The 19,020-nt window shown below is 59.5% G+C and overlaps 3 protein-coding genes across 7 annotated transcripts; 1 reads left to right on the top strand and 2 right to left on the bottom strand.

The window, feature by feature from the left end:
- Nucleotides 1-4,728: 4,728 nt before the first annotated feature.
- DPM3 (dolichyl-phosphate mannosyltransferase subunit 3, regulatory) lies at nt 4,729-5,236 on the top strand. The gene is made up of 2 exons (XM_062192408.1): nt 4,729-4,826; nt 4,913-5,236. The coding sequence occupies exon 2, from the start codon at nt 4,918-4,920 to the stop codon at nt 5,194-5,196; it is 279 nt and encodes a 92-aa protein (XP_062048392.1). The 5' UTR covers nt 4,729-4,826; nt 4,913-4,917; the 3' UTR covers nt 5,197-5,236.
- Nucleotides 5,237-5,564: 328 nt separating this feature from the next.
- SLC50A1 (solute carrier family 50 member 1) lies at nt 5,565-8,211 on the bottom strand. 5 transcript variants are annotated; one of them, XM_062192404.1, is made up of 6 exons: nt 8,120-8,211; nt 7,221-7,298; nt 6,997-7,120; nt 6,336-6,497; nt 6,008-6,127; nt 5,565-5,950 (listed from the first exon to the last, which is right to left on the bottom strand). In XM_062192404.1, the coding sequence occupies exons 2-6, from the start codon at nt 7,280-7,282 to the stop codon at nt 5,834-5,836; spliced, it is 585 nt and encodes a 194-aa protein (XP_062048388.1). In that variant the 5' UTR covers nt 7,283-7,298; nt 8,120-8,211; the 3' UTR covers nt 5,565-5,833. The 5 variants fall into 5 exon arrangements, with proteins under 5 accessions (XP_062048388.1, XP_062048385.1, XP_062048386.1 ...); XM_062192401.1 differs by lacking the exon at nt 8,120-8,211 and adding an exon at nt 7,601-7,760; XM_062192402.1 differs by lacking the exon at nt 8,120-8,211 and adding an exon at nt 7,601-7,760 and having other exon boundaries at nt 5,565-5,935.
- A 503-nt stretch (nt 8,212-8,714) lies between these two features.
- On the bottom strand, nt 8,715-14,481 carry EFNA1 (ephrin A1). Its single transcript, XM_062192407.1, has 5 exons — nt 14,292-14,481; nt 10,919-11,214; nt 9,979-10,044; nt 9,768-9,818; nt 8,715-9,609 (listed from the first exon to the last, which is right to left on the bottom strand). Exons 1-5 carry the CDS (start codon nt 14,381-14,383, stop codon nt 9,497-9,499), a joined length of 618 nt encoding a protein of 205 aa, XP_062048391.1. The 5' UTR covers nt 14,384-14,481; the 3' UTR covers nt 8,715-9,496.
- Nucleotides 14,482-19,020: the final 4,539 nt, after the last annotated feature.

Below are 19,020 nucleotides of genomic sequence, written 5' to 3'. Positions count from 1 at the left end.
TTACTAAGTATGTGTTGCGGTAGATTATATGTGTGTCTGTCCTGTCGCCCCCTGGGGAACTGTGAGTGCCTTGGGGGAAGGGATGGAGTCAACACACCCCGACCACCTGGACCCCGGGTGTGGAACCCGAAGAAGGAACCCGCGTCGGGGGCGGGGCGGGGGTGTGGCTACCGCGGAGTCCGGGGAGTGTAGTCTCAGGTAGAACGCACGGCAGCTGTCGGGACGACGGCAGGGGTCGCTAACACCCGCGGCACACGCTGTTGCCGGCCCCTTGCCCACGGTGCCCTGTGGGAGGCGGGGGAAGTCGGGGCACTTGGGCTGTCTTCACTCACTCGAGGTGCTGCCGCGATCCTAGGCTGGACTGGTGTGAAGGGGTTGTGTTTCTTTTAATTCGGTCCCCTGGATCTAGGGCAGGGTGCGGTACGTTGTCCTGGTGAAGTATGCAGGCTCCGGAGTCGGGTTGTCTGGGCTGTGCCTCAGCTTCCTCATTGGGAATGGAGATAATCATAGCACCTGTTTCATATGGTGGCCGTGGAGATGGAGTGAGATAGCGCACATGCGCACTGGCCACCATGCTTGATACATAGGGAGCAGTCGAGTCTCGAACCTGTGCCCATATGGGATGCCGGCACTGCAGGCGGCGGCTTTACCCGCTAAGCCACAGCGCCGGCCCCTAAAATTATTTATTTATTTGAAGGGTGGTGGGGGGAGAGAGGGAGATTTCTCCTATCTATTGGTTCCCTCCCCTAAATGCCCCTGGCAGGGACTGGGTCTGACCAGAGGCAGGAGCCAGAATGCTCTCCAGGTCTCCCTCAGGGATGGCAGGAACCCGGTTTTTAGGCCATCACAGCCGCCTCCCAGAGTCCCCACAACCAGGAAGCTGGAGCCTGGCACTCTGTTATGGAAAGCAGGCGTCCAAACAGGTAGCTTCACCTCCAGGTCAAACACTGCCCTCGGAACTGTTTTGTTTTAAGGTAGAGTTTTGATTTAAGATAAAGTTACAGAGGCAGAGAGAGCGAGATCTTCCTTTCTCTGGTTCACTCCTCAAATGGCTGCAATGGCCTGTACCAAAGCCAGGAGACGGGAGCACCTTCTGGGTCTCCCACATGGGTGACAGGGTCCCAAGTACTTGGGCCATCTTCCACTGCTTTCCCAGGTGCATTAGCAGGGAGCTGGATTGGAAGTGGAGCAGCCGGGACCCGAACAGGCACCCATGGGGGACGTCGCACAGCTACGCCACAACACTGGCCCGACACCTCTGCACTTCTAAGCACTATGTTCATTTTATTATTTCTTATTTTTTTCCATTTTAGATATAATGAAATGACTGTCCGCTATAGAAGGTACGGATTTCTTTCTCTGTAATCTCTCCTAATATACTCCTCCCCTCCCTCATCCTCTCAGTTTAAATATATCCCAATTTTTAGTAAAATTAATATCAGTGTTTACATCACGATGCCTGTGAAAACATTCTTCACAGTTGGGCCATGGGGTGTTTGTACTGAAACTATGAATCTGTAAAAGCTGCTTTTGTTAATTTACATGGAAATGGGCTGAGAACCTGGTCCTCTAAGGTCATACACAGGGGGTGGTGCTGTGGCACCGTGGCTTGAGATGCACTTCTGTCACCAACATCCAATACCCTGGAGCACCAGTGCCAGTGCCGCTGCTCTGCTTCCAGTCCAACCCCCTGCTAATGCACCTGGGAGAGGAGCAGATGGCGACCCTGCCACCTGGACACGTGGGTAGAGTTCCTGGCTCCTGGCTTTGGCCTGGCCCAGCCCGGGTTGTTGTGGCCTTGGGTGAAGCAGTGGATGGAGACTGGTGTCTCCTTCTCTTCCTCTGTCACTCTGCCTTTCACATAAGCAGACACATAACTCTTTTGGGAAAAAAAAAAAAGATTTTATTTATTTATTTGAGAGGTAGAGTTACAGAGAGTGAGAGACAGAGAAAGAGAGAAAGGTCTTCCTTCCACTGGTTCACTCCCCAAATGGCAGCAATGGCTGGAGCTGCAACGATCCGAAGTCAGGAGCCAGAAGCCTCCTCCAGGTTCCTCACACAGGTGCAGGAGCCCAAGCACTTGGGCCATCCTCCACTGCTTTCCCAGGCCATAGCAGAGAGCTGGATCGGAAGTGAAGCAGCCGGGACTCAAACTGGTGCCCATAAGGGATGCCGGCACTGCAGGCGGAGGATTAACTTGCACCACAGCACCGGCCCCACAGATAACTTTTTAAAAAAATCATAGACAGTCACAAATTTTGCTATTTGAGATCAGTCAGTGAGAATGGAACATTGCACTCTGGCCTGGAGATCTGAGCCACATAATCTACCTTGACACTGAGACAGCCACTATTTCCAACTCAAGTGCAAAACCTCAGACGATGGATTTGGGGATATTACAGTCCATATTTATCTGGGTGGTTTCCAAGTGCACTCTCTGCTTCTTAGCCTACACTTCCAAACATGCTTACCTCAGGTCTTCCAAAACACTGCTTTAGTGGCAAGCTGTTAGCCAGGGTTAGGAGCCGGAAGAGAGGCATCAGCATCCCGTATCGGAGGGGCTAGGTTCGGGTCCCAGCTCGGCTCCCAATTCCAGCTTCCTGCTAAGGCGCCCCCGGGAGGCAGCAGGTGACGGCTCCAGTAGCTGGGTCCTGGCCACCCACATGGGAGACCTGGATGTCCTTCCTGGCTTTGTGGGCCTTCAGAGAATGAATTGGTGGCTGCGACCTCTTTCTCTATCTTTCTCTACATCTCGAAAAAGTAAATTACAAAGAACAAAACCAAACCCCACTACTTCATTTGAGTTCTCCCTGAAGGCAACCACTTCCGGTGTCCTGCAGTGACCCTGTTCTCCCCGTGGCTCGCTGAGTGGCCCCACGGTTGTCGGTTGTTGGTGCGCGCTCCCGCTCGCCACAAGGCAATGAACCTGACTGTGTCCCAAGTAGCCTTCCACACAGGCCTCCTGCCGCTTTCCTGTCCTTTCTTTTATGCCTCTTTGTTTTCCCTGAAGCTGGTAACTGCTGACCCTTTCCTTTGCTTGGTTTTCTATGTAGTAACCATGAGTCCACCCTCATAACTCTTTTGTTTTAAAGATTTATTTTATTGATTTGAAAGACAGAGTTACAGAGAGAGGTAGAGACAGAGAGAGAGAGGTCTTCCATCTGCTAGTTCACTCCCTAATTGGCTGCAAAGGCTGGAGCTGCACCAATCCAAAGCCAGGAGCCAGGAGCTTCCTCTGGGTCTCCCATGCGGGCACAGGAGCCCAAGGACCTGGGCCATCTTCCACTGCTATCCATCCCCATAACTTTTTTTTTTTTTTTTTTTTTTTTTGACAGGCAGAGTGGACAGTGAGAGAGAGAGAGACAAAGAGAAAGGTTCACCCCCCAGTGGCCACTCAGGTGGCGCGCTGCGGCCAGCGCACCACGCTGATCTGAAGCCAGGAGCCAGGTGCTTCTCCTGGTCTCCCATGCGGGTGCAGGGCCCAAGCACTTGGGCCATCCTCTACTGCACTCCTGAGCCACAGCAGAGAGCTGGACAGGAAGAGAAGCAACCGGGACTAGTACCCCGCGCCCTTGACTGGGACTAGAACCCGGTGTGCTGGCGCCACAAGCAGAGGGTTAGCCTAGTGAGCCACGGCTCTGGCCCCATCCCCATAACTCTCAAAGAAAAATGTGGATCTACCGTCATTACCTCCTGGGGTGGGGAAGCTTTTTTTCTGCCAAGGGCCCTGTGGATATTTATAACATCCTTTGTGGGCCATACAAAATTATCAGCTTAAAAAAAATTAGTCTGCTGTGGCTGGCACTATGGCATAGTAGGTTAAACTTCCACTTGTGGTGCCAGCATCCCATATGGGTGCTGCTTTGTGTCCCAGCTGCTCCACCTCCGATTCAGCTTCCTGATAATGTACCCCAGAAGCAGTGGAGGACGGCTCAAGTCCTTGGATTCCTGCCACCCAGTGGGGGCTTGGATGGGCTTCCTGGCTCCCGGCTTTGGTCTGGCCCAGGCCTGGCCATTGCAGCCGTTTGGAGGGTGAAGCAGCAGATAGAAGATCTCTTTCTCTTTCTCTCTCTCTGCAACTCTGCCTCTAAAATAAATAAATAAATCTTTAAAAATCAAATAACCTGCCGCAGATGGATTGAAATCACCTGCCGTTGCCTTGGCGGAGCCAGACCAAGGATTCTGTGGGATTTACATATCAAGTTCCCCACCTCTGCCAGCCTTAAACATCAGTAATTTCTCTGTCCTTGAACTTCTTGAATCCCTGTTCCTCTGGCTCCAAGCTGTATGGGTCGCGTTTCTGCGTTTCTTTTCCAAAACTTGAGAACCTGTGTGCAGACACACATCTCAAGGCATTATGGTCAGCCATGAAGCCATCTGTTTCCCTGACTGCTTTCCCTCGCCTGGGCCAGGCCTCCTGTTCGCTCTGTTACCTCCCAAGTCTATCACAGTGCTGAAGAAAGATTCTAATGAATGACTCTGTGAGTGAATGGGATTTCTGCGTTGGAGAACTGAGTTTAAGGGAAATGATACTTTCTTTCCACCTTGTGGCAACGATTATGGGTGTGTTCAAGTTTTCCTCAAGACCCACGCCACCTTGGAGCACGGTCCGAGGGAGGGAAGCAGCGCCAAGGACCCTCCAGAGCCAGACTCAAAAGTTGGCTGCGCAGAGTTGGCTCCACATTGTCCGTATCAAGACGGAGGACTGGGCGCCTCAGTGAGAACTACAACTCCCAGAAGGCCGCGCGGAGGCGGGGCGTGAGCCGCGGGGAACTTCCGGGCGCTGACGCCGGTGCGGCGCCAGGAAGAGGAGACGCGGGGCCGCGGTAAGGCTTGGTAGGACGGCTGAATGGAGGGCGAGGCGGGGGGTGGCGACGGCAAGGACCCTGAACTTTTCTTTTTCTCCTCGCAGTGACTATGACGAAATTAGCGCAGTGGCTTTGGGGACTGGCTCTCCTGGGCTCCACCTGGGTGGCTCTGACCACTGGAGCCCTGGGCTTGGAGCTGCCTTCTGCCTTCCGGGAGGTCCTGTGGCCCCTGCCCGCCTACTTGCTGGTGTCCGCCGGCTGCTACGCCCTGGGCACTGTGGGTTATCGCGTGGCCACGTTTCACGACTGCGAGGACGCCGCTCGAGAGCTGCAGAGCCAGATCCAGGAGGCCAGAGCCGACTTAGCGCGCCGGGGGCTGCGCTTCTGACCCCCCCCCCCCCGCCCCCATTAAAGAGCAGTTCATTTTCTGTGTTTGGTTTGCGTATAGGGCATGGAAATTGGAATGTCTGGGTGGCAGCGGGGGAGAAGGGACAGGTGGCAGAACCAGGCCAGCCTCTATTTCATACTTTCTGCTCCAGGGGAGGCGGAGGGCCCTTCTCCAGGTCCTGGAGGTCTCTCAGGGCGGGCCGCCCCTTCGCTCTCCCAGACCCTTTAGCCTTGCCTAGAATCCCCTCTTGAAGCCTGATTCCCTCTGTGAGGCCTTCCCAACCCCATGGTTCTTTCTGAGTCAGCCCTGCCCTCCACCAAGCCAGGCAGGTAGAGAATCATGGATAAAGAATGAGCTTTGATTGACAGGGGTGGAGAACAATTTATTTTAAGGCACATTCTAAAAAAATCACCCCAACCTCAAAATTAAAAAAAGATAATTTCTCTTAAAAAATAAACGTGATTCATCTCCCGGGTCCCACCTGAGCGTCTCAGTAAAGCTCTTTCGTTGAGCCCTCTGACTGCAAAGCAGCCGTCGCCCCACAACCCGCTGCACCCACGGAGCGGGTCAGAGGGCCGGCTGCACCCAGGGGCTCTCTTTGGTATCCGGCTGGCGATAAGGGGTGAGGTGAGCTGCTTCAGGTCTGCAGGAGCCGATAGTTCCTGTCTTGCTCCTGTGGGTACTTCCAGAAAAGCCAGAAGCGGATAAAGCTGGTGAGGATTCCTGGAAGGTTGGGCACCTGAAATCGTAAGAGCTGCCGTGAGGAGAGGAGCCAGTGTCCCACCCTGCACTCCATCCCCAGTTTGCTTACCATGATGTAGGGATCTCGGAGTCGAAACCCATAGAAGGACCAGGAGGCAGAGGTAAGGAGGGTGGCAATTGTGAGTGAGAAGGAGAGTCGTCTTGTTGATTTAGTCTGAATGACCTTGGCCTGTGGGAAAGGATGACGGGTACCCCTGGCCCAGGCACGTCCTAAAGTTCTCACCTTGCCTAGGAGTTGCCAAGCCTCTCCTCACCTGCCTGTACTACCTGTCTCCTTCCAGCCTAAGGGCCGCCCCTTCCTCTGGAGTACAAACAGCAGTCAGTCTCTGGCCATGGGAGCCCCCCCCCCCCCCCCCGCCATGGATACCCCCACTCACCAGGTCAGCCAGCGGTGAGACGTACATGCTGATGGTGAAGACGCTGCAGAAGAGGCCCAGCTGCTGAAGCCGGGCCTCAGGGTCAGGCACCAGGAGCCAGAAATAGGCATAGCCCAGGACAAGGAACCCCAGCAGAGATGCTGTGGGGAGGAGCACGGTGCGCTGCAGGGGAGAGAGGGCGCTTACTCCCAGCTGTGCCAGGAGCAGGCCTCGCCCCCCTGCTGGAATCCATCACTCTGCCCTGTCCCGGGCTCGAATGGGGAAGCCAGCCTTTGTGGGCCTGGCCACACAGCACTGCAGGCCTCTAGGGGAACGAAAGGGACACACAGTAGTAGCTTAACAAGTGCTTGTGTGATTGGGGAAGCAGAGCTAATCATGGCATTCTCGGGCACTGGCCCCTGCTCAGAGACAAAAGCCCTTTCTCCTGCGCTCGGGGCAGCCCAGGCATCCCCAGGCTGGCGAGCACCAGCAGCCCTGCAGGAACCTGGGCCCCGTGTTGCGTCCCAGAAGGCTGCCTTCGTGGAGGACGGGGAACTGCAAGGCTGGAGGGCCTTCCAGGAAACGGCCCGAGTGCAGTCGGTTACAGCCTTCCGGGAAGGAGTGTCTGCACTGCCAGCGCGGCAGGGCGTGTAGGCCAGGTGGGTCCCCGCAGGGCCTCTACCTTCTGAGGGCAGTAGTGCAGGTACACCAAGATGTACAGGGTCTGCAGCACGGCACCCACGGCGTTCACGAACATGAGCGTCCCATCTCCCTTCAAGGTCCCGTAACTCAGCCAGCCCAGGTTGCTGCAGGGTGGAGGGGGGACAAGGCCCGCAGGTTGAGTGTGGGAGTGGGACCCGTCCTACCCCTCCCCCACCTCCCTCAGCCAGCCATGGCCCCTCTCACTTGACATCCGTGGTGAGAAAGGGCAGGAACTGGACGCTGTCCACACTCCGGGTCATCTGCATGTGCCTGAGGTCCGAGCTGTAAGCGGCCCCCAAGGGGAGGGGTGAGGTGTGGGGAGCGAGAACCAGGGTCCGCAATGCCTGTCACCCTCCCCAGGCAACCACAGACACCCCCTCCCCCGGTCGCCCACCCACCCAGTTGCCCTGTCTTCTCCCTCAGGCCGAGTGACCAGCCTCGCCCTTGGGCCTCAGTAGGCTCAGACAGATTCTATTTTGATCCCCTGTTCCGGACGCAGCCCACTTGGGGCTGTGGCCAAGTCTCGGTCCCATCTTTCCTGACTTCCTGGTCCTGCCCCCAGCCCAGCCCGGCCGCGCTCTCACAGGCCGGTGGAGAACATGCCGAGGGTGAAGAGCACACAAGCTCCGGAGAGGAGCGAGTCGACCACGCCGCCCTCCTCCATCCCGCCAGAGTCGGATCCCGCGCCCGCTGGGCGCCGGACACGGGACGCCGGCAGGTTCAGCAGCGCCAGAGCCCGGGACGCCGGAGCCCCGCCCCGCCCCGCCCCCCGCGCCAAGGCCCCGCCCCCGCGCGCTCGGCCCGTCCCTCCGGAAACTGAGCCGGAGCCCCGCCCCCCGTAGCGCGCCGGGCCGGAAGCCGGGCCCCTCCCATCCGCGCGCCCTCGCCTGTCGGGCCGACTGGCTGCAGGCGCCCGGTGGTCCGGTTCCTGGCCTTGCCCTCGCCGTCCTGGTCGAGCCCCTTCAGCTGGGGCTCCTTGGTTCCTCACACCCGCCGCTCTCACACTCTGCGTGTCCCTTTGGTCCTAGACCACCCCCAGCCTCGACTCTTGTGTTCCCACGGGCACGTATGGTACGCGGTAGACCTCAAAATAAACCATTGACCTAACCAGACTTCAGCCAGCCTCCAATCCAGAGCTCCAAATCAGAACCTCGGTTCCCCAGAGTATACTGCTGCCTCTTCCCGGTCTCGCCCCTAAATCACAGGGATTGCCAGGAAACACCCAGCCTTCCCTCGTCCAATGCCCTCCCTACGCAGCCACAAGGCCAACTTGACGATCACTTGGCCAATCCACCAGAGCCACTATCACCGGCTCCCTGGTACAAGTTACTTGCTGCTGGGAACTCCCCCCCCCCCCCTCCAGCCTCCCACGCGTCTGTGGGGCGCGCCGCATGCCTCAGCTTCCCTGACTCACCGGGACAGCATGAGTGCCTGGATGAGTGCCTGGACGGTACACCAAAGCCAGGCGCTGAGGGGGCGGGGGTGGGGTCGCAGGTTGGACGGAAAGACAGTCCAGAGCAGGGAGCCCTGGGGAGCTCTCCCCTCCCTGCCAGCCCTCCGGGCCCTGGTGAGGGGCATGTATTCTACCACCGAGGGGCAGAGATACAAACGCAGCCTCCTCTGGTGCAGGACAGAGCCTGGCACGTAGTCGGACTCACTGGCCCTAAGTAAGCAACTATGCAGGAGCAGAAAAGCACGTCCAAAAAACCAAACACATTTATTTTGAGACAAAGAACATTGTATAAAAAAAAAAAAAAAAAACCTCCAGTTGTAGAAATTACAGACACGCGGCGAGTTTATATACAGGTACTGTACATGTGGGCCCTGCCACACTCTAGGCAGACTATACACACGGGCACTGCCCTCACAGCTACACTCTACGAACAGGTTGGCACAGCCCCCTGCTGGCCCAGCTCTGGGGAGTGCTGCCCCAGGCTGGGCACAAGGCAGTGCCTGGCTACGCATCTCTGTGGCAGCTCCACAGGCGGAAGTCCTGCTGGCAGACACAGGGTCAGCCCAAGCGTGGCTGCCTCTCCTGTATCTGGCTCCCTTTTCCTTCGGTCAGTTCACCTGGGCATCCTGACTCTGTGTGGAGCCATCTTGGCCAAGCTCAGCGTCCATGTGCAGGGGTCCAAGGCCCTTCCAGCTCGGCTCCCACGGTGCCCTTCCTAAGGGGTCATGTGTGCACAGCTTGATTCTTTGGTTTCAAGGCAGCAGTAGGCAGGGGAAGGGCTGTCCCCACTTCTTTCTCCATCACTCTGAGGTGGAGGCAGGGAATGCCCTGCCAGGCTGGTTGACTTCCTTTGGGTTGAAACCCTTAATACTGACCCGTTTTGAGGCTGCTGGGCGGCAGCTTGTGCATGTGGTGGGAGTGGTTCCCAGGGCTGGGCTTCGGGAAGGGCCCCAGGGCAGGTGAGGGGGTACCTGTCCCTGCCCCCTCAGCCCAGTTCCAATCCTTGAGCCAGATGGGGCGCACACCGTCAGTGGGTTTGCAGCAGCAGGAGTGGCAGGAGCAGCACAGCCCAGGCGAGTGGGAAGAGGCGGGGGGCAGCGCTGTGACCGATGCTATGTAGAACCTGCACCTCTGGGTCATCTGCAAGAGGAGAGGGCAAAGGCCCCACTATTAGCAGTGGCCCCCAGCCCAGCAGAGCTTTCCCAGCCCCTGCCGGGCGCAGCAGCCACCTGCGGCATGCGACCTCCACAAGCCGACTCCTTGCTGTGCCCAGGGCCCGGTTGGCTCCATCTACCCACCTGCTGGGAGTCTCTTCTCCTGTGGATTGGCATGGGCCTGAGGACTGTGAGCTGAAAGGCAAGAGAGGTAGCAGGTCAGGGACTGTGCCTCCTGAGAAGCAGAGTGGGGTGAGGGCAGTGAGGTTTCTGTACGATCTCCAAACATCTCCAAACACTAGAGCAGGCCCAGCCTGGAGATGGAGGGAGGAGGCCCCAGGACCCTGACACTCACTGATTTTGCCATTGACGGTCACCTTCAACCTCAAGCACTGGTCTTCTTGGTGGTGAATGGGTTTGGCTGCAAGACAAATCCACAAGGTTTTAAGGAAGGAACTTTTGTTGGAAGAAGATAGAAGCCCGAATGCCTCCGGCCCTGCTTTCTTGGCTCCCTCTGCCTTTCCGACTCCTCTCTTCCTTCTAATTCTGGTTCTTAGCCTCCTCAGTTCTTGCCCATTTCCCACCCAACCTCCCATTTATCAGACCAACCCTGAGCTCTCAGCAGTGGTAGAAACCATCAACCCTGTCAGTCCTCACCTTCCACCCTTCACTCCTTCAAGCCTGAAGTTGGGCGAGGCCTTAAAGTGTGTTCCCCTTTAGCTGGACCACTGTATGTTACCCCTGCCTATGTACCACAGAGCTCATCTTTCAACTCTTAAGATCCACTCATGGCTCCCACCGCTCTCAGGACAAAGCCCAAACTCCTTAGCACTTCTCAGGTCCCCCATGATCTGTCCTATCCACCTCTCCAAGCTCCCCTCCGTCCACTGCCTGTGTCTCTCCCAATCCACATGGCTGACTATAGGGAGTTCCCTGAAACGTCACATGTCCTTTGCATGTGTACCTTTGTCCTTGGCCAGCTTCTCTGCTTCCCCACTAAGCCTGCCCTGAGCCCCCTAGCCTGGCAGGTGCACAGGCCTGGGTCTCCCAAGGCCCTTGTGCTTATGTCTGCCACATCACACGTGAGTCTAACCATGTTGGCCTGTGTGTATTCTGGCCCAGCTTCCCTGAGGATAGGGGCTGTATAGGGTCCTCTTTATCTCTGAGCACCAAGCAGAATGCCCAGGACACACTCTAACTCTGTGATGTGAATGAATGAAAGCAGAAGTCAGGATCGGGAGGGGCCCCTGCCCGGCACGTCCACCCCAGGCCCCTGTGCCCTCCTGGGCACTCACAGATGTAGTAGTAGCTGTGTCCTTCTTTGAACTCCTTGCCCAGCGTGAAAGGTGTGAAGCGCTGGAACTTCTCGGACAGCTTCTCTGGGCCGTGCTTGGCACTGGGCTGATTGCACTGCCAGCGGACTTGGTCCTTGGAGCGGGGCTGGCACAACTGATAGTCCTCGTGCTCCACCAGGTACAGTGTGTACCGCTCCATGGCGGCGTCTGCCACGGAGTCGTCCTCGTAATGCGGACAGATGATGTCCAGGTAGTCACTCAGGCGCACGTGCACGGTGTAGTCCGCGTCCCGGAACCTGGGCATGCGCAGAAGGGGCGGAAGCAGGCGGTCAGCAGCCGGGCCAGAGCCATGGGCCCTCCACAGGGTTCCGTGACCCCCTCACGTTTCTCACTGGATCCCCCAACGGTTTCTCCAGAACCTCCACCTCCAATATTTACTGATCATCTTGAGCTGATACATATCTTGCCACCATCTTCGAGCATCCTCCCCGCCAGTCCCAAATAGCAGCCGCTCAGTATCTTTCAGGTGCATTCCATAACCACCCTACCCCGCCCCGTATGTGCCCAGGGATGGGCTTCTGAGCACTTCTGTAGCTCACCCATCATTGTCTTCTGCCCCGAAATATTTCTGCAAATCTATTCTATCAGTCGCTCCTTTAAATGCCACGTAGCCTCCATGAGAGACCGAGCTGGGCCATTCTACAGCTGGGGTTCCAGGAACCCCGTCCCCTGGAGTCTGCAGGCTCGGCTCCCACACTCGTTTTCACTTCTCTCATCCTCTCACGCTTCCCCAACCACACACAGCCCAGTTCGCTTCCCCCAAGCCCAGGCCCAAGCCCAGGTCCACAGATAACCCGAGTCAGATCACGCCCATCAACTCAGTCCAATCTCCCTTTCTAGTGCTCACGTTTATAGCCTGGTCTCCTGGTCCTCGGGCACCCCAAAACATTCCCATCCTTTCCTCTCCAAAAGCCACACCCCCATGCTCCTACCCCGCCCCCTGGGATGAAGTGCAGGAGTTAGAACGGAGACAGCTCCCCTCCCCCAGCCCAATCCCGCCAAGCCCCACAGGCTCCAGCCTGACTGCCCACCGGCCCCTCCCCCAGCTCCAGACACCTGGCTCCCCACCAGGGTGGGGTCCTCCTGGGGGAAAGTGCCTCCCCTTGGCTCGCCTAGCCGGTCAGCAGTCTGGACTCCCCCAGGCAGTGCCAGCTAGAGAGCCGGCAGACCTGGCTGCTGACTTGCTTCAGGCCAAAGCGCTGGGCATGGGTGGCGGGGGAGTGGGCACACACCGCCCAGGCAGCTCCGCCTGGGAGCCAGCAGAGGCCTGGCCTGGCTGCAGCTTGCTGCCTCACGGGGCCCCTCCCCCACCCCAGGGGAAGGAGAGAGAGGAGCAGAGAGAGGCTTTTAAAATTCCTCTCTGGAGAGATAAACATAGAAGCCATTTGGGAACAGGTATTTCAGCTCTGGGCCTGGCGTCTTTCCCCAGTTCCCGTGACGGGCACTGACTCATGCCTCCTCCACCTCTGCTACCCGCCCCGGTGCTCAGGAGAACCTGTGAAAATGCCCAGGGTGGCCAGCCCCCAGGACTCCGGGACGGGGACGGCAGGCACAGGGCACCGCACCTGCTCGTGCTGCGCTCGGACCCTCAGGCAAAGGCAGCAGGCAGGTCCCGGTGGGCAGGCTGCCTGTCTCTCTGTTCCTCCAGCACCAAGGCGGCCAGGGCTGGCTCCCAGAGGCACCACCCTGCTCCTGATGCTGCCCCTGCCTGGGGCCTGGAGATCCCAGGGCCGATGCCCACTGCCCTGAGTCACTGATGCCAGCCTCACACCCGCCCAGCTACTGCCACCTCATCTTTGCCCCCAAGCTGGGGCTGACTTGGCTGCCCATGGACTCCTCTCTGGACTGGCTTCTCTTTAGTTTGGAGTATGGCTGTGTGTGTGTGTGTGTGTCTGTTCAGGGGGGCAGGGCAGAGGCTGTGTGTGGTGGGGACCCCCCTGACCCCCTCCACGGTGCAGTAATCTGCTCCACTGGGCCCTGATTTCACTCTTGCTCCCCGTGGGGAAAGGGGGGCAGCAGCGGCAGAGAGGCAGGAGGGGGGCAAGGAAGAGGCTCCTTCCTGAAAGAGAGGAAACCTGGGAGCTTGGGAACGGAAAAGCCCAGGGTTCCCCCCTCCCTGCTCACGGCTTCCTGTCCCCTCCTCCTCCTCCAGCCAACACCTGGCATGGGCATAAACAGGGACTTTGCTCTTTCCCACTACTAGGCCAGACACTGGGTCAAGGAGGCAAAGAGCAGGCGGCAAGGAGCAGGCAGGGGGAGGGCCGGCCGGGCGACCAAGGTGGGGCAGGGGGGCGCTGCTCTCTGGGCTTGGCAGCTGGCTCTCCAACTCCCCCTCTTCAACAAGCTGTAGACAGCTGACCCCTGCACCAGGCAACGCCACAGGGTCCGAGGAGGCGGGCGCGGTCTTTTTCTCAAAGGGAGTTGGTGGGGGGCAGGCGAGCCAGGGCTTGGGGTGTCCAAGATGAGTGACCCCAAACTGCCTGGCCCTCCCCTCCCTGCTCCGCCCTGCCCGCCCTGCTTCCCCGCAAATACTGTTCCCGTAACTTCAGAAAACTCAAGGGCAAGAACAAAAGGTCCCACAGAGCGTCTTCCTCCCAGTGCCATTTGCCTCACAGCCCTAAACCTGCCCAGGAGAAATTAACTCTTTCCTGCCCAGCGCCCCCTTGCAATCCTTTGCACCACACTCCTTCCTTCACCTCTCCCCCTCCCTCCATCTCTCCAGTTCTACTACCTGAACCTCAAAAAAAGGTGACTCCCTCAACCTACCCATGCATGTGTCTGCCCCGAGAACCCCTTGTAGGGGGGCTCTGCAGGGTCGCCTTCAATGCACCAGGAATGCTTAACACCCCACAGCCCAGCCCTTCCCAAGACCTCCTTCCCGGGTACCCTGGGCACTCTGCTCAGTCTCCATGTCCCATCAGGCAGCTCTTGCTTGTCAGCACGGGACCATGTCCCAGTGACCCGTGGGGAGAGGCACTGAGGTCTTCACCGGGGGTGGGGGACCTAGAAGCAGGGCCTTGGCGCCAGGGAGGACGGTCCCTGCTCCAGGCAGGAACTGTGCAGCAAGGGTCCCTCGCCTCAAAGTGGGAGGGGTGCCAGAGGGCAGAGGCAGCGCCTGTGCAAGCAGACCGGCAGGTTCCTGCCCCGGGGTGGGGTACTCCCGGTAACGAGGGCGAAGTGCGGGGAGGGAAAACTGCAGGCTCCTTCCCGCCTCTGGTCTCTCTCCTAAGCTCAGGTCAGGGGCTGGCCGGGGAGCGGGGGAGGACAGTGCCAGCCGGGCACCCAGGCCGCCAGCGGGAGACTCGGGGCTTACTTGGGATTGGAACTGTTCCAGAAGACGGTGTGGCGGTCCGCAGCGGCCAGACTGCAGCACAAACCCAGGAGTGGGGCCCAGAGGAACTCCATAGCGCGGGGCCGGGCCGGGCCGGGCGGGCACGGGGGCTCCTCGGGGTCCGGGCTCCCGCTGGCTCTCTCCGCGGCGCACACGGCACCGCGCTCACAGCTCTGGCCCCTTCGCCGCGCGACTCCGCCTTTTGGGCCGGCGCCGCCTGACACCCGGCCCCGCCCCCGCCCCGCCCGGCGCGCGGCTGCCCCGGGGCGGTGGGGGCTGGGGCGGTGGAGGAGGGGCGGGCCGGGGCCGGAGGAGGCCCGGGTGCCGGGGGGCAGCGAAGCGCGCCCCTCGGCCTCCACAGATCCGCCCCGGAGCTGCGTGTCCGCTCACTCGGTGGCCTGAGCGAAGCGTCCCGGCTTGATGGCACCGGGCGCGCAGCAGCGTGCGGGAGAAGAGGGCGAACTCGCACGTGCCGGCCAGCGAGCGCGCGGGCGCGGGAGCTAGCTTCGCAGCGGTCAGCGCGGCTCCCGCAGGGTGTGAGGGTGCTGCTCGGCGGCCAGCTCCCCGGAGCCTCGCACGCCCAGGCCTGGCGCCCGCGTTCCCACAGCCGCCCCAGTACCAGCCCCCACCCCCGGGCTCGGCGCTGCTCTGCCCCTACACACACACACACACACACACGCACGCGCGCGGCTGTTTGTTTTTGTTGGGTTTGTCAATGTTGTCTTTGTTCAGGAGATTGTGTCATCGCCTGGATGCCGGGAAGAAAGCGCGGCGCTGTGTGTGACCAAGTGTGTAACGTGTGCGGCCAGGGTTAAGGGTGCTGTTGCTCATCAGTGCCCGTGCGCGGGAGGAACACGCGGGGCCCTGGCTCGCGAGGGCCCCGTCCTTGCTTCTAGCTGTGCCCAGGGCGCTGACGTGTGTGTGCGTGTGTGTGAGAGAGCGAGACAACACACGTGTGCCCTTCGAAGGGTGACAAACTGCACCCACACGAGTACGTACGGCGTGTATGGTGCGCGTGGTGGCGCGCAAGTGTGTGGCACGGTGTGAAACTGCCACCTGCGTGTGCCGATGCCCGCGCACGCGAGTCGGGGGCAGGGGAGTTGGCGCGCCGCGGGCTCCAGCCCCGTCCGAGCGAGTCTCCCAGTCAGATGGGCCCCAAGAGCCGCGCGCCGTGTAAACAAAGCCGCTGGAATTCGCCTCTCGGGGCTCTTCTCCCCGCCGGGACCTGCTGCTGTCTGGAGAGGGGGAGGCGGGCGGTGTCGGCTCCCGGGTGGAGAGGGCGGGCAGGTGTCTGATTAGGCTCGCGAGTGCCTGCAGCCGGAGAGCCTGACGCCGCGGTCATTGTGAGCCGGGCGGCTACATGTGTGGTTGTGTGCGCGCCCCTGGCCGGTGCGGGGAGGGCGTGAGCGTCCTGGGTCAGCCCTTGCTTGCGGCTGCGCATCGCGGGAAGCCGCGGACCTGGGGGCCCCTGGCCGGCGCGGGCCCAGCTTTCTCGGTTCCCAGGCCAGTTCATCCTTTATTTATTTATTTATTTTTACGGCTAGGCCTGGCGACAAGCCCCTGTAATTATGCCGGATCCGGACGCCGCAGCAAGTCCGGCGCTGACCCCGCCAGGGAGGAGCCTGGAGCCGGGGGGAGGGCCGCCGCTGGTCTCCGCGCCCGCAAGGACTCAGTCTGCAGGAGGCCCGCCTCGCCGGGCTTACGATAAATACGAGTGTTTACCCAGAGCCAAGTAGGTGCAGGGCCAGGTAACCCTGCGGCCAGGTCAGGACCGGGTTTGCACACCGCCACTCCTGCGTGCACCTGCCCCGGGCGACGTGCTCAGTCCCACGTTGCTTCCAGGTGTGGCCCACCCCTCCCGCGGGGGCCAAAGTCTACCCGCCGATAGGCCCCAGGGCGGCACCTCACGCGCCTTTTGCTCACCTGGGTGGACACCTGGCTGTCGGCCTCCCACGTTCCCCCGGCCGGAGTTCCCCATCCCTGCTCGTGGGATCCGCAGACTCCACGCTCTATGAGGGCAGGGGTTTTTGGTTTGTTCCTCGCCATGTATGGTAATGGGAGGTGAACACTCGCTGAGCGAGTGAAATCAGTGTTGGGCAAAGGTGCTTAACCTCTGTCGGCTGCTCTGAAAGGAACCCAGCAGAGGAGTTTAAGATGGAGAGGGGAGGGGCGGTGGTGGCCCGAGATTGCCGCCCGGAGCAGATGGGTTTGCTCCGATTCAATGGTTCCTCTGACGTCCGGGACGCCCCGGGTACGTGTGGGGTCCCGCGCTGCGCCGGTCGGGCTGGGCAGGTTGGGGCTCGCTGGGCCCAGCCTGGCGGAGCCGCGTCCGCTCCCGCCCTGCCTGCGTCAAGGGTGGAGGAGGGGTGGAGGACACAGAGCCCTCTTGCCGACTTTCCCCCTTCAGGCCTTGAGCCCATAGCTCCGCGATCCACGTATTGATGGGTTCTAGGGTTATTACTAGCCCGAATGGGGCGCACCCAGGCGCCGGGTGTCCCGATGGGCACCGAGAGGGTGAGGGTGAATCTGCAACCCCATCCCTGCCCTCGGGGACCCCTGGAGCAGTGGGGGAAATAGACAAGCCACCAGTATGAGAGAGAGGCTGTGAAACGCTGTGGCCCCGTCCTGGAGACCCACACGCCTTCGCGGAGCCCTGAGCCCTCCCGCAGACGCGGCGACGCCTGGTGGACCGAGAGCAGAGTTGCAGGCCGGGTGCGATCCAGGCGGACTGCAGAGGGGGACTTCCGCACGCAGACTCCGCCAGCGACCCAGTGCTGAGCCCCTTCGCTGGCCCGGCCGCCAGCCTGCCCAGGCGGGTCTGAGCTCGAGGCTCTTTAGGGGCCGCTTCTCACCGCAAAGCGGCGCGCCGACACCCCCAGGCAAACATCTGTGTGCAGTGCCGACAGCTGCCTGACGTGTCCGTCTGTCTGTCTGTGAAATTCCCACCGTGAGTCCTTTCTGGGGATTCCTGAGAGGCAGGGTTAACCCTGTGAGTGCCCTGAGGAAGGCCTTACCGCTGGAGGGAGGGGCTGCCCGTCTGCGGGGGGCACTGCCAGCCTGGAGGCGGCGTTTCCAGCCTGAAGCAGGGACAGCTCCTGGACAGCTTGCCGGGTGCTCTGCGGTTTGGGGTGGGGAAGGCCACCTGGCTCAGCCCCAGAGGGCATTTCTGGGTAATGGGGTGAGGCAGCAGGGGGAGGGACTGAGCCTGAGTTTGGAGCCTCCCCTGCCACATTGGCTCAAGGTCATCTTGAAAATCAGTGTATAGCTCCCACTTTATTACTCAGGTGTGCACGTTTTTCGGGAGTTGGAAAACAGCACAGGAGAGGCAGGGGGAAGGGCAGTGCTGGCCACGCTGACATGTGCACCTGTTGCCTGCCAGCCAGTCTGTTGGCTTCAGAAGATGTGATCCATGTGACACATTTCAACTGTGTGGGTCTTTGCCCCTTCTAACCGTGGGAACAGAAGATGTTTTCCTGTTATAAACTCTTTGTCAACAATACTTTTTTTTTTTTTTTTTTCAAAATGTACCTGAGAGCGAGCAAGAGAGTGAGCTCCCATCTGCTGGTTCAGTCCCCAAATGCCAAAAACGGCCAGGTCAGGAGCCAGGTGCTCAATGCCAGTGGATGGCAGGAACCCAGCTACTTTCAGGCCTCCCCCACAGGTGGCAGGAGCCTGACTACCTGAGCCATCAACTGCTGCCCCCCAGGATGCAAATTAGCAGGAAGCCGGAGTCAGAAGTAGAGATAGGGGCCAGCCTTGTGATGAAAACGATAAAGGGGCCGCCCGCATTCCATATGGACACCGGTTCCTGTCCTGGCTGCTCCACTTCCAAACCACCTTCCTGTTAATGGAGCTGGGCCCCTGCCGAACACATGGAAAACCCAGATGAAGCTCCTGGCTTCTGCCGGCCCAGCCCTAGCTGCTTCGACCATCTGGAGTGTGAACCAGCAGATGGAAGACCTCTCTCTGTTTCTCCTTCTCTCTCTGTAGCTCTGACTTTCAGATAAATAAATCTTTCAAAAAATAATTAAGGGGAGGCAGCACTGTGGTATAGCAGGAGAAACCGCTGCCTGCAGTGCTAGCATCCCATATGGGCACTGGTTTGAGTCCTGGCTGCCCCACTTCCAATCCAGCTCTCTGCTATGGCCTGGGAAAGCAGTGGAAGATGGACCAAGTCTTTGGGCCCTTGAACATTTGTGGGAGACCCAGAAGAAGCTCCAGACTCCTGGCTTTGGATTGGCACAGCTCCGGCCATTGCAGCCATCTGGGGGAGTGAACCAGCAGATGGAAGACCTCTCTTGCTCTGTCTGCCTCTGCATCTCTGTAACTCTGCCTTTCAAATAAATAAATATTTAAAAAAGAACAAAGGGTGGGGGGGAGAAGACAGAACTAGAACCCAGGCACTCCAATATAGGACTTGGGCATCTTAGTCACTAGGCTAAATGCCCACTCCATAAACAATGAGTTGTTGATTTTTTTTTTTGACAGGCAGAATGGACAGTGAGAGAGAGAGAGACAGAGAGAAAGGTCTTCCTTTGCCGTTGGTTCACCCTCCAATGGCCGCCGTGGCTGGCGCACTGCGGCCAGCACACCATGCTGATCCGAAGGCAGGAGACAGGTGCTTCTCCTGCTCTTCCATGGGGTGCAGGGCCCAAGCACTTGGGCCATCCTCCACTGCACTCCCTGGCCACAGTAGAGAGCTGGCCTGGAA

This window comes from Lepus europaeus, chromosome 5 (genome assembly GCF_033115175.1).
Source record: "Lepus europaeus isolate LE1 chromosome 5, mLepTim1.pri, whole genome shotgun sequence".
NCBI classification, from domain to species: domain Eukaryota; kingdom Metazoa; phylum Chordata; class Mammalia; order Lagomorpha; family Leporidae; genus Lepus; species Lepus europaeus.
The sequence above is the reverse complement of the archived record's forward strand: the minus strand, read 5'-3'. Positions and strand labels throughout refer to the sequence as shown.

Bases quoted from the DNA above. Each gene is read 5' to 3' on its own strand.
- DPM3 (XM_062192408.1), top strand. From the start codon at position 4,918: ATGACGAAATTAGCGCAGTGGCTTTGGGGACTGGCTCTCCTGGGCTCC.
- SLC50A1 (XM_062192401.1), bottom strand. From the start codon at position 7,680: ATGGAGGAGGGCGGCGTGGTCGACTCGCTCCTCTCCGGAGCTTGTGTG. The intron at 7,121-7,220 runs GTGAGAGGGGCC...TCCACCCTGCAG, and splicing joins TTTCTCACCACGGATGTCAA to CAACCTGGGCTGGCTGAGTT. The intron at 6,128-6,335 runs GTGAGTGGGGGT...CCTTTCCCACAG, and splicing joins TCTCACCGCTGGCTGACCTG to GCCAAGGTCATTCAGACTAA.
- EFNA1 (XM_062192407.1), bottom strand. From the start codon at position 14,383: ATGGAGTTCCTCTGGGCCCCACTCCTGGGTTTGTGCTGCAGTCTGGCC. The intron at 11,215-14,291 runs GTAAGCCCCGAG...GCGCATGCCCAG, and splicing joins TGGAACAGTTCCAATCCCAA to GTTCCGGGACGCGGACTACA. The intron at 9,819-9,978 runs GTGAGTGTCAGG...CTTGCCTTTCAG, and splicing joins GACCGTCAATGGCAAAATCA to CTCACAGTCCTCAGGCCCAT.